Below are 12,287 nucleotides of genomic sequence, written 5' to 3' on the forward strand. Positions count from 1 at the left end.
GCCACGCGGCTATACGCTTTATATATATATATATATATATATATATATATATATATATATATATATATATATATTTAAAGAGTATAGCCACATGGCTATACGATTAAAATATTTGTATATATATTAAAATACGAGGTCATATAAACGGTCTCGACTTCTTGAACAACTTGTATGTAATAGTACAAATATGAGGTCATTTGGCATTGGCATCAGTTTGTTTCCATGTTTTGGTTGTTAGAGATTTTTATCTTAAGTTTTGCATAACAATATATTAGATATCTCTTGGCCCATCTACCTATTACCATTTAGTTTTAAGTTATGTGATTGAATGTTATCATGATAACAAAACATGTTATTTACACGTATTCCATCCACACATTGGGGTGCGACATGTAGAGAGTGTTTTTTTCACATCGGGGAATATAGTCCATCAAATTATGATGATCATCAATACCTAACGCTTCGTTGCAAAAATTCAAGCCTTAGTCTTAACCCATTTCAAGTATATATAATTTTTCATTCACAATTATTTTGAGCAAGACATTGTCAAAAACATATATCTTAATTAGTCTCCAAAACAAATACATAAAACATTATTCCTTATTGCAATAATAATATATATAGCTGTTGTTATTGATGAGGAGAAGTTCCTCTGCGTACGTCATTATGAATTTCTAAGCATAGCTGCACATCCCAAACGCACATGAACCGCCTTTCTTGCAATGGTTGTCGCAGCCTCCACAGTGTGTCTTGTCAGACATTGGGTTCACAAGATGACCTTTGCAACATATCTGTGCGTGATGGCTTTTCACCCCACACTTCCCACAGTTGAGTTTGTCTGTCTTCAAATCAACACATTTGTTGTGGCAGCAATGCGCATGCGTGGCTTTACAGACCTTAGGGTTCTTGTCGCATGTCGCGGCCATGGCCCGATGAGAAGCTAGAAAGCGGCTTGTTCCTCTAAGAGAAGTTTTTTCTTGGCCTTGTGCGGCCATAACTGGGAGGTCGTCAAAGGTTTCATTTGCAACATTAGTGTTGTCTTCCTCGACGACGTCGTTGAAGAATGATTCTTCGAATTCGTATGATGTTGCTGAGACTGAGAGAGTATGGACGGCTGATAGAGCCACCAGCATCGCTAGCACCAAGAAAAACTTGAGCGATTTCATGTTGGTCTAACTGAGTTGAATTAATTTGGTCGGTCGTGTATGTATGGAAGAAAAGGAATGAGGTAGAATGTGTAAAGATTGGACAGATGGAGAAGCATGCAGGGCTTGAACAAGTATATGTAGAGAGGCGTGAGGGCTGACAGAGGTTGGTCTAATTCAAAGGGCCGTACAAAACGTTAATTTATCAGTAAACAAACTTATGCTTCCGAAGAATATATTACGTATTCTAGAAATTAGGTGAATAAGAACAAAGAAATTAAAGCATAATTGTAATTGGGCTTGTTTCCTAATTGTAATTGGGCTCGCATGTCAGTATAATTACAATTACTTACTGTTATCCCAATGCACATTACAAAAACTCCAGACTAAACAAAAGTTGTTATCAGTATCATTTTGACCAACTTTTAATATATATATATATATATTTGGCGTATGCTGTTTTCCTAAGCATGTTTTATGAGCTATATATATATATATATATATATATATATATATATATAACTATAGCTAGCTACACTTGTCGCATTGTTCGATTTTATCTGGGGCGCCAATATAGACATGAGTCACCACACCACCATATACAAATTACAATTAAGATGCCGAAATGCCTTGCAACTAAATTCCTTATACGTACAGTACGTACCAAACTGAAATGTATTATATAAAAAAATAAATGTAATTGTTTTTATCTCGTTCTAAAATATTATATATATCAGACACCGACTGCAATTGGTTCTAAAAATGTTTAGAAATTAGAATAGGTTTTCCAATATCAATTAATAGGTTGATTGTTCTAAATTCTAATCAATCCATCGCTGCCCTCAGTGGCGGACGCACAGAGGGACAAATGGGGTCAGGCGACCCCATGGAAGCTTGGAAACGTAGTGGAGAAGGACTGGTGCGACCCCATGGCTGGCTGGTGTGCGACCCCATGGCGCACACCAAGTGCTCGACGAAATACCCAGCAGAGGAAGAAGAAGAAGCTGGCGCAGGCAGCGCCTGCCTTGCGCGCGCGAGTTCTTTTTTTTTTTAAACCGCCTGGCCAAAACGACGCCGTTTTGGTCCAGGCGTGTTAAATTTTTTTTTTAAAAACCTGGCTCAAAACGACGTCGTTTTGAAGCCAGGTTTTAAAAAAAAAAAAAACCCATCAGCAGCCCCTATCTACCCGATTCTAATTCCCAGCAGCAGCATTCAGTTCATCCCAAAACCTAATTTTTTTTTTTTCAAAATTCCCTCTCCTCTAAAAACCTAACTAATCCCCCCAACCTCCACCACCAACCACTACAGGCCGCCACCGTCGCCAACCACCTCTTGTCGCCGCTGCCATCGCTTCTCATCAAATTTAATCAAGTGAGTTATAATTTTACATATATTATTTTGGGCTTTGGAAAATTTGTAGGAAATTGATATATCTTTCATGAATTATAATTTATTGGTGTGGTATGTTATGATATTGATTGATTTTCTTATTTGGATTAGAATTTATATTAATTGATTGATTTTCTTTGTGAATTAGAATTTGTTTGATATTTTGATATTGATTGATTTTATTATTTGGATATTTTAGTAGAGTTTATATTGATTGATATTATTATTTGGATTAGGTTAGTCTTTATAATTGATGGATTTAATTAATTTATGTGTAGAAAAAATTATCATGGAACGATACTTTAAGAGAAAAGTGCATATGGATAGTGAGTTTAATCCGGGTAGTTCAAGTGCAAGAGCAAGACCTATTGAATTAGATGAGATATTGGCTAATCTTCAGGCAGACCCTGGACTAAGAACACCGATGACAGATTATAGTCCTAATCATCGAGATGAGATTCGAAGAGCATATCTTCAAAAGGGGCCTTGTCAACCTAAAGGTCATAGATTCCCACAAACTAATCAGTCAGGAATTAATAGACGTTTCATTGCTCAATGGTTTGATGAGTTTGATTGGTTGGAGTATAGCATAGCTAAAGATGCTGCATTTTGCCCCCATTGCTATCTCTTTAAAACTAATTTTGATCAAGTGGGTGGTGATGCCTTTTCTGGGGTAGGCTTCAATAATTGGAAGAAGGGGAGAGAAAGGTTTAGCATTCATATTGGACCGGTTGGCAGTGTTCACAACCAAGCTAGAGAAGCTGCTTACAATCTGATGCATCAACAAGCTCACATTGAAACAATTGTGATCAAGCAAACAGATGATGCTCGTATGGCTTATCGCACTTGCTTGAATGCATCACTCAAGTGTACAAGGTATTTGTTGCGACAAGGCCTTTCTTTTCGTGGTCATGATGAAAGTGCCACTTCAAGTAATAAAGGGAATTATTTGGAGCTCTTGCAATTTCTTGCGGATCATGATGAAAAAGTTAAGGCAGTTGTGTTGGAAAATGCTCCGGGCAATCTCAAGTTAATAGCTCCGTCAATTCAAAAAGATCTTGTCAATGCATGTGCCAAAGAATGCATTAGTCTTATCATGAGTGATCTTAAAGATAGGTATTTTTCAATAATGGTGGATGAAGCACGTGATATTTCAATAAAGGAGCAAATGGCGATAGTGGTTCGTTATGTGAACAACAATGGACAAATAATAGAAAGGTTTGTGGGGGTTCAACATGTTACCGACACCACTTCAAGTGCATTGAAGAAAGCCATTGATGAATTCTTTGCTTTTGAAGGATTGAGCTTTTCTAAGCTACGAGGACAAGGTTATGATGGAGCTAGTAATATGAGAGGTGAATTCAATGGCCTTAAAACAAAGATTTTGAGAGAACAACCTTGTGCATTTTATGTTCATTGCTTTGCTCATCAACTTCAATTAGCTCTTGTTGCCGTGGCAAAGAAAAATATTGATGTTGCTTCTTTTTTCACAACGGCTAATAGCTTGGTTAATGTTGTTGGAGCATCTTGCAAGCGTCGTGATGCACTTAGAGCACAATACCAAGAAGAGCTTGTAAAAGCTTTTGATGAAGGTTGTCTTATAACTGGGCGAGGCTTGAATCAAGATACTACTCTCAAACGTGCAGGTGATACACGATGGAACTCACATTATGCTACATTGATTAATATCATTTGTATGTTTCCATCTGTGGTGAATGTGCTTCAAATGATTGTTGAGGATAACCCCAATGATAGTTCGGGTGAAGCCTTTAAGTTATGGAGGGAAATACAATCTTTTGAGTTTGTGTTCCACTTGTTTTTGATGAAGGCTATATTGGGAATAACAAATACTTTGTCTCAAGCATTGCAAAAGAAAGATCAAGACATTGTGAATGCAATGGGTTTAGTTCAAACATGCAAGGAAAATCTACAATTTATGAGGAATAATGAGTTTGATGAATTGGTTGATCAAGCATCTTCGTTTTGTTACAAACATCATATTATGGTTCCTAACATGGATGAGGAATATGTAATTCCTGGGAGGTCACGGCGTAATGCTCCAATCAAGACAAACAATCATCATTATCGTGTGGAGCTCTTTCTTCATGTCATTGATGGACAACTTGTGGAATTAAATGATCGTTTCAATGAGGTAAATACTGAGTTGCTTACTTGTTTGGCTTGCTTGAGTCCGAACAATTCATTTGTAGCTTTTAACAAACGAAAGCTAGTTCGTCTTGCTCAATTTTATCCTCAAGATTTTTCGGATGGAGCTTTATTGATGCTTGAAGATCAACTTGGGGTTTATGTTCATCATATGCGTTCGAGTAGTGATTTTTCAGAATTGCAAGGGATTGGCATGCTTGCGGAAAAAATGGTGGAGACAGGGATGCATGAAATATTTCCTTATGTGTATTTGCTTATTACATTAGCTTTGGTTTTACCTGTTGCAACTGCTTCAGTGGAGAGAGCATTTTCGGCCATGAATATTATCAAAAATCCACTTCGCAACAGAATGGGAGATCAATGGTTGAACGATAGCTTGGTTGTTTACATTGAAAGAGATATTTTTGCTTGTATTGATAACGAAGCTATAATGCAACGTTTTCAAAATATGAAAACTCGTCGTGGACAATTGTAGCTTGTATTGTTTGTTTTGCCAAAAATTATGAATGAAAGTACTATCTTTATATTTTTTAGTGTTATTTTCTTATTTACAAAATTTCGAAACTTAACACTATGACCCCATGGCGACGTAATCCTGCGTCCGCCACTGGCTGCCCTGGTTCTGGTTTGCTAGCGTATTACAAGCCCAACAACTCAGTTTCAAGTTCTCCACTCTATATATGCCAAATAAAGCTCGGAAAAAAAAAACAAAAAAAAACAAAAACTCTAAAGGAACGGCTCCCCAGGAGCACTTCCTCCTTTTCTCTCCCTTCTCTAACCCCTTCTTCTTATTCTCCAGCGAGCCTCTCTCTACAACTGTTTGATTCCATAGTGAGTGTCTTATCTAAGGCCCTTAAATGAGACCCTATCTATTAACCGTTGGATCAAATTAGTTTGTCGCTAAGATACAACTAAAAAAGAAATTCATCCAAATTCCTGCCATCCATAAGTATGTGCTCGAGTTGGAAGAATAAAAAAGAAAAAAGGAAGAGGTTGAATCATTGTGATATATTATATCTGACAAGTAAATAATAAGAACTTTTTTAATTAAGGGATCATAATATTGATGATTCCTTACAATAAACAATTAATTGGCTAAGCCCATCGAATGGTGACGCTTAGCGAGCCCTTATTCCTTGCACTTGCACACACACACACGTACACTAATTCATGGCCTTATAAATTATTTTCATGTTTATAGGATATAGCTAGCTTTGAGCAAAATAAAATAATAAAAGTAGAGATTTGCTGCGCATGCAATTAATATTGCAATAACCTTATTCCTTATCGATCCAGTAGCAGTGATCTATCTGGTGCGTCATGATAATTAGTGTTCATGCATAGCTGCACATTCCAAACACACATGAAGTGCCTTTCTTGCACTTGTTGTTGCAGCTGCCGCAGTTTTCCTTGTCCGACATCGGATTCACACACTTACCTTCGCAGCAAATCTCTGCGTAATTGCATTTCTTCCCACACTTGCCGCAGTTTGCTGTGTCTGTGTTTCTGTCCACACATTTCTTGTTGCAGCAATCCGGCTTTGCGCTGCCATACGCCTGACAAACCTTAGGGTTTTTGTCACAAGTCACGGAGGCAAGGAAGCGGCTTCTTAGAGAAGTGCTTTTTCCAAACTGGTTTTTGGTTTCGTCATTTGTATCAGTATTGTTTTCCTCGTTGAAGAATGATTCTTCTTCGTTTGGTATTGCAGAGAGAGTGGTGATGGCTGAAGCTATTAGCATGGCAAACATTAGAAAAACCTTGAAGCCTTTCATGATGTTTGTTTGAAGTGTATAAAAGCAGAGAGAGAGAGAGAGAGAGAGACCGAGAGGGATTTCTAAAGGTGCTTAGAAGATTTTGGGATGGAGAAGCATGTAGGCTCGGAAAAGTATAAATAGAGAAAAAGAATGTGAAGGTGGTCTAAAATTCGTATAAGATTTTAGGGTGGCTTAGGAGAAATATTTATGCAATGGATATTGGGGGATAGAATTTCTCCACTCGTCGAGCGATTAGCGGTCGTAAGGTGAGAACATGGGAGTCTCAGTGAATCCCTCATCACTTTGTTAATTTGCTGTTTCGTTTGGAGACTTTTGGCCCCATTGTCAAACAAAAACTCAACACGTTGTAACACTACCCGTTGTTTTTTATTTGACGATCGATATAAGCCGCGCTTCAAGGCACGCGTCGAGGCAAAGCAGTGGCAAATCTCCTCAGGTCAGGTGTTTCGCAGTTATCACTCTTAGCGCACGCTATGGTTTTTAAGGCGCTTATTCCTCACGAAGAAGAAGACCTGCCAGATTTGACGAAGCCCACATGCAAAATCATACCTTGCTATTTTTCCAAAAACTGGCCCAAATACGCGATGGTTTGATAATAACAAAATTACCTTTCAACTTAAGATACAATTAAACAAGAAATTCATCCAAATTCCTCGCATCCATAAGTTGGAAATTCATCCTGTGATATGCATCTTACAAGCACTACACCAAATTGGAGCTTTTACGACTTGATATTTACGGCACACTTTTTATTCGTGTGTTAATAACTGATGTTTACGGCATATGACAAAGCACGCCTTCAAAAGATGGTAAAGTGTGTTGTTAATAACTGATATTTACGGCATATGAAAACATGCCTTAAAAAGGTAATTTTTGTGTCTTTTAATGGCATTGATTGTATATACGCCGTAAATGCAATTTTTTTAAATATATATTATGTCGTGCGATTGAGTATGTCGTAATTTGTAAATTCAATTTATTTTTTTTCCCGAAACCCTCCAATATATATGCAATCCACTAAAAATATAAGATTTTTTTTTAAATTTCCCTCTTTTATTTTTCATTCAGACCTAAACGTTCTCATCACTTCTCTCTCTCTCTCCATCTCTTTCTCTCACAATTTCTGGATTCTCTCTCACAATTAATCAAGAGCTCCAGTTCCTTATTTGTGAGAAGACTAAACAAGGATCCATAGTATATGTTGGGAATTAGCTACCTCAGCTAAAGCCCAAGCCCGCCCTCTGGTTCCAGGGTCCAAGAAAAACCAAACTGGTGGTCTATTTTCCATAAGAAAGTTTACCGTTACAGAAGCACTTGGACCCTATTTGTTGACTTTCTTCATACTTTTGGAAATCATATAATTGACCAATATGCATCAAGAAGTTCAAGGAGGCACGTACGCCGCATAGGTTGATTATTCATTGTATCACATGGTATCATGATATATAACTTGGCACCTACGACAATATTTACCTTAGTTTGTTAATATTTACGTTAGTTTTTTTTTTTTTTTGTTAAACAACGCCATGTAATGGGTTTCCATGAAGTATCGTTTTTGTGTGTGGATATTATGGGATTGCATTCATAATTCAGCCAAAAAAAAGCCACTAACCACAAAAGGCTATTACAATAACGAAGTGATTTGACATCAAAATTAATACAACATGGTGTGCCTCCACTAATGATCACGCAAGATTGAAAAAACTCTGGCATAAATATCCCAACTAAATTGCAAACTCAAAATAATGAAAAAAAGATAAAACTTGAAAAAAAAAACTAAGCCATAACAATACAAATAAAACTCTCATAAATGAGAGATGAAAATCTCTCACAAAAGAGAAGTGAAAACCTCTCATAAAAGGAGAGGTGAAAACTATACAGAGATCCCAAAGAGTCTCAGCGACTTATTCCATACATAAAGAACCCGTAAAAGGATGGTGGTGGAGATCCGGGGACGAAACGCATGTGCAAATAGGGGAAACCTTCTGCCTCTGAAAATGGAGGAAGAGTTGAAGGGAGGAAGATAAGAGGGGAGAGAGAAGAAAGTACAGTGGCTTAGCCCTCAAAGTGAAAACCACTCTAAGAGTGTTTTTTTGGGAGAGTGTCATGAAGTATCTTTAACATGGTATAATTTATTTCATTTATTTTATGGGGATGCATGTAATTAAAAGGATTATTATATGGGGACCCAACTCTCATACTTAACTGCAGTATTAGAAGGTAATCATTCTCTTGACTTTGTTACCCACCCTCATTTAGCCCAATTGGCGTTCAGCTGCAATTGCTCCACTCCGTCAATGTTAACGTGTGTCCGGTAACTTCTTCTCCACTAATCGCCAAAGTTATTACTTAATGCATAACTGGACATTTCAACGCCTTATGTAATAATTAACAAGTTATTTATTTTTTCAAATTTGGCATGATCCACCAATTTAGTTACAATACATGCCTTCTTCCCAAAGAATTTGTTCAGTTGGTATGCAAGATCATTGTAATACCCCGAAAAATTTAAGGTGGATTTTCATATTTTAGTGAAAAATAATATAATTGTGGAGAATGATTATGGGTATCAAGTGATTTTGGATTGAGATTATTAATTTAAGTATGTTTAATTTGAAGTTGGACAAAAATGACCAAAACACCCCTATGTGTGATAGATTACCAAAGTACCCTTGTAGAAAAAAGGGAAGGAGGCAACGTGTAAGCCAAGCATTTCTTCCCTCCTTCATTCTTCCCCCCTTCCCACTTACTTTGTCTTCAAAAAATCTGATTTTGGATGAGTTGTAAACCTATGGGGGTGAGTCATCTAGTCTAGCCTAAGATTCTTTCTCATCCTCTTCTTCCCATTCATTGTATCACCCTCTTCTAAATGGATGATTCACCTAGCCTAAGGCTTTTCAATCATAAATTTACTCTTATCTTCATCATTCATTGTATCATCCCTTTCTTCCTCATTCACTTATCTTCATCCTCATTTTTCTTTTGTTCCTCTTCAAAATCCAAAATTCGTCACTTTCTTGAAGCTGCTGAGAACTCATATTTCGGAAGCTCAAATGAGAAAACTTCCTTTATAAAAGTTGTTCATTTCCATGATTCCTATAACATACTCAAAGTTCAGCTCAATCCGACTAGTATAGGCTCTGAAACGTTGGTATGATCACAATAAGTTTACCATTTCCTGATTTCACAGCAGTATGCTCGGTTTCAGTTTGTTTCTGTGACTTCATGTACTCAAATGACTTTGGTTCCTTCATCAAAGTTGTTTGAAATGCTGTCTATTATAACATATCAAAATTTCAGATTGATCGGGATTCTATAGCCACCTTGGGAATGTTTAGAGTGGAACTTGTTTATAGTCTTCAACCTTAGGTCCTTCCCTCGTTTTCAGTCCAAAACACTCATATCAAAAGCTCAAAACACTATGGTTTCTTCATGATAGTTACTCCAAATTCTCCTCTTTATAACATATCCAAAGATAATCCAAACGTAACCATTATAACTCTCTAAAAATTGGTATATATGAACAAAACTTGTTCAATTGGTTATGTTGAATCTCTTCTTATAGATATGTGTACTTTCTCTCAAATGGCTTGTTTCTTGTCATTCAATTGCTCAAATTAGTCACTATCATCTCAAGTAAATGGTTCTTTGAAGGCTTGAAGCTCTTCTTTTTATTTTCTTTTGAGTACTAGTTTTAAACCAAGTGTGGTTAGAATGCCTCAAGTACATATATATATATATATCTTTCAAAGTGTGTTTTTGTGAAGTTCTAGATTATTTCGATGTGATTTTTGTTCCAATTTCATTTTGGGATTTTGGTACATCAAAATGAATATCTCAAGGGTTATTTCAAATTTGGTTTTGTGCCATTTGAATTTAAATTGATTTTTTGTAAAATTTCAAAGTAGAGACTATCCTGCTGGAAATTGTTTTGATTCTGCTGCATACCCTGTTTTGAAGTAAGTGTTTGAAGACTTCCTAAACTTGGATTTTCATGAAATTTTAGTATGTTTTACTTTCTTGTATTGTCTTCAGATCTGGAAAATTTTATCCAGTTTGGTTGTAAATTGTAATTTTGGTGATTTTTCAAAATAAAATGTACAAACCTGAAAAAAAAACGTTATGCAGCCTAGTCTGTTTTGGGTTTCTATTTTGACATGCTTCCTTAACCCTAATTTTTATCAAATTTTGACATCTTTAACTTTTCTATGTCTAGTTGTGATATGGAAAGTTTTACATTATTTTGATTTAAACTCAATATTTAGTGAATTTTCAAAGTTAACGTGTTCCAACCCAAATGTTTAGCAAAACTGAAATTTTAGTTTTAAATTGATGTTTTTAAACTTTCTTTATGAGTCTAGAGCCGAACCACTTGATTTTAAACATCCCAAAGAGTAGAACTATTATAGGAGGGGAATAGATTAGTTTTTCCTTAACGCTTGGTTCTATGCTTGCTTGGATGTGAGGTTAAGGAAGTAACAATCGGGTCAAACAACTTGTTAAGTGTATTTTGGGGTTTTAGGTCTACGTGCGCTAGTAGGACACTCAACTTTGTTTCCTTATTTCCAATGAATTTTAATCAGTAAATTATCTTAACTAGGTGTTCTACTCTGCGTACTTTCGAGGACGAAACTGCACAAGGTTAAGCTAGCTGGACTTGAGGTAGAGTTTCCTGATTTCCCGATGATTGGGCTATATCACTTTTAATCTTGGTGCTTATATATAGTATTATAAATATGAATATTATTGTTGCTTTGCTCGATGAATATTATTTGATGTTATGTGAACATTATTATTGATGTTTTTCCGTGAATATTATTTGATGTTATGTAAATAGTATTATTGATGTTTTTCCATGGATATTATTTGATGTTTTGTGATTATTATTATTCATGTGATTAAGCATGATATATTATTGTTATTATCTGTGGCATTATTCAGCAGAAATAAATGATGTTTGCACTGCATTACATATGCATCATAAAGACAGTGGTGTTTGGGTTGTGTGTGTGTCGTTTGAGATATATCTAAGGGGTGGGAGAATGCTTTAGATATATCTGAATAAAATGTGGAATATATTCAGGTGACGGGAGCAGAGCTTGAATATATTAAGGTGATGGGAGCAGGGCCTCTAATGATAAGTGAAAGTTGAGAAATTCGTAAACAAAAGAAAAATGGGTTAAGGGACGGATGGACGCTAGTTCATATTTTAGGGTATTCGGAGCCACAGTGGTAAAACGCATGGTATGGGACATGCAGGCTTGTTGCCCTAGGATATGAATTAGTGGGATTAGAAGGGAGTGAGTTCATGGCATCACCGCATATGCAAATTTATTTATCTTGTATGATTGCATAATTTGTATATCTTGTGTTGTTTGATGCATGACACTTTGATTAATTGTGATAGCTGACTTTGAGGGGTTTGAAGGTACTCTACTGGGCATTAGAATGCTCATACCCTAATAGATTGTGCAGGATTAAAGAAGAAGTTTGAGGAAGCGGATTCAACTAAGCTGCTGGGCTTTTATTGTTGATTTGTGTAATTAATATTTGTAAGTAGTCAACCATTTGTTAAAAATCCTAGTGTGTAGTTAACTACAAGCTATTGCGACTCAGATTTTGTGATGTTAAGTAAATTTGTATTATTTTGTGGCTCTATCTCTCATCATACCATGGTTGTAGGATTTTATTCTTATGACTATGGTATGACTCACACCATGATTCGGGAATATTCCTTATTTTCGAATCGGGTCGTGACAATCATCAACAATTTAATCACTATTTTTTTAAACTAATGACATTTAATTTAACT

General features: G+C 36.1%; 3 protein-coding genes and 1 long non-coding RNA gene across 4 annotated transcripts; 2 read left to right on the forward strand and 2 right to left on the reverse strand.

The window, feature by feature from the left end:
- Positions 1-585: 585 nt before the first annotated feature.
- On the reverse strand, positions 586-1,227 carry LOC148295353 (uncharacterized). The gene has a single exon (XM_088251608.1). The coding sequence runs from the start codon at positions 1,164-1,166 to the stop codon at positions 675-677; it is 492 nt and encodes a 163-aa protein (XP_088107734.1). The 5' UTR covers positions 1,167-1,227; the 3' UTR covers positions 586-674.
- Positions 1,228-2,860: 1,633 nt separating this feature from the next.
- On the forward strand, positions 2,861-5,210 carry LOC148295354 (uncharacterized). Its single transcript, XM_088251607.1, has one exon. It carries the CDS (start codon positions 2,959-2,961, stop codon positions 5,173-5,175), a length of 2,217 nt encoding a protein of 738 aa, XP_088107733.1. The 5' UTR covers positions 2,861-2,958; the 3' UTR covers positions 5,176-5,210.
- A 515-nt stretch (positions 5,211-5,725) lies between these two features.
- LOC148295355 (uncharacterized) lies at positions 5,726-6,607 on the reverse strand. The gene has a single exon (XM_088251609.1). The coding sequence runs from the start codon at positions 6,470-6,472 to the stop codon at positions 6,035-6,037; it is 438 nt and encodes a 145-aa protein (XP_088107735.1). The 5' UTR covers positions 6,473-6,607; the 3' UTR covers positions 5,726-6,034.
- A 2,756-nt stretch (positions 6,608-9,363) lies between these two features.
- On the forward strand, positions 9,364-12,039 carry LOC148295356 (uncharacterized). Its single transcript, XR_015835440.1, has 3 exons — positions 9,364-9,626; positions 11,076-11,137; positions 11,942-12,039. It is a non-coding gene; the product is annotated as an uncharacterized LOC148295356 (long non-coding RNA).
- The last annotated feature ends 248 nt before the right edge of the window (positions 12,040-12,287 follow it).

This window comes from Prunus avium, chromosome 4, assembly GCF_965620075.1.
Source record: "Prunus avium chromosome 4, drPruAviu1.hap1.1, whole genome shotgun sequence".
NCBI classification, from domain to species: domain Eukaryota; kingdom Viridiplantae; phylum Streptophyta; class Magnoliopsida; order Rosales; family Rosaceae; genus Prunus; species Prunus avium.

Excerpts from the sequence above, each read along its gene's own strand:
- LOC148295353 (XM_088251608.1), bottom strand. The coding sequence starts at position 1,166 with ATGAAATCGCTCAAGTTTTTCTTGGTGCTAGCGATGCTGGTGGCTCTA.
- LOC148295355 (XM_088251609.1), bottom strand. The coding sequence starts at position 6,472 with ATGAAAGGCTTCAAGGTTTTTCTAATGTTTGCCATGCTAATAGCTTCA.
- LOC148295354 (XM_088251607.1), top strand. The coding sequence starts at position 2,959 with ATGACAGATTATAGTCCTAATCATCGAGATGAGATTCGAAGAGCATAT.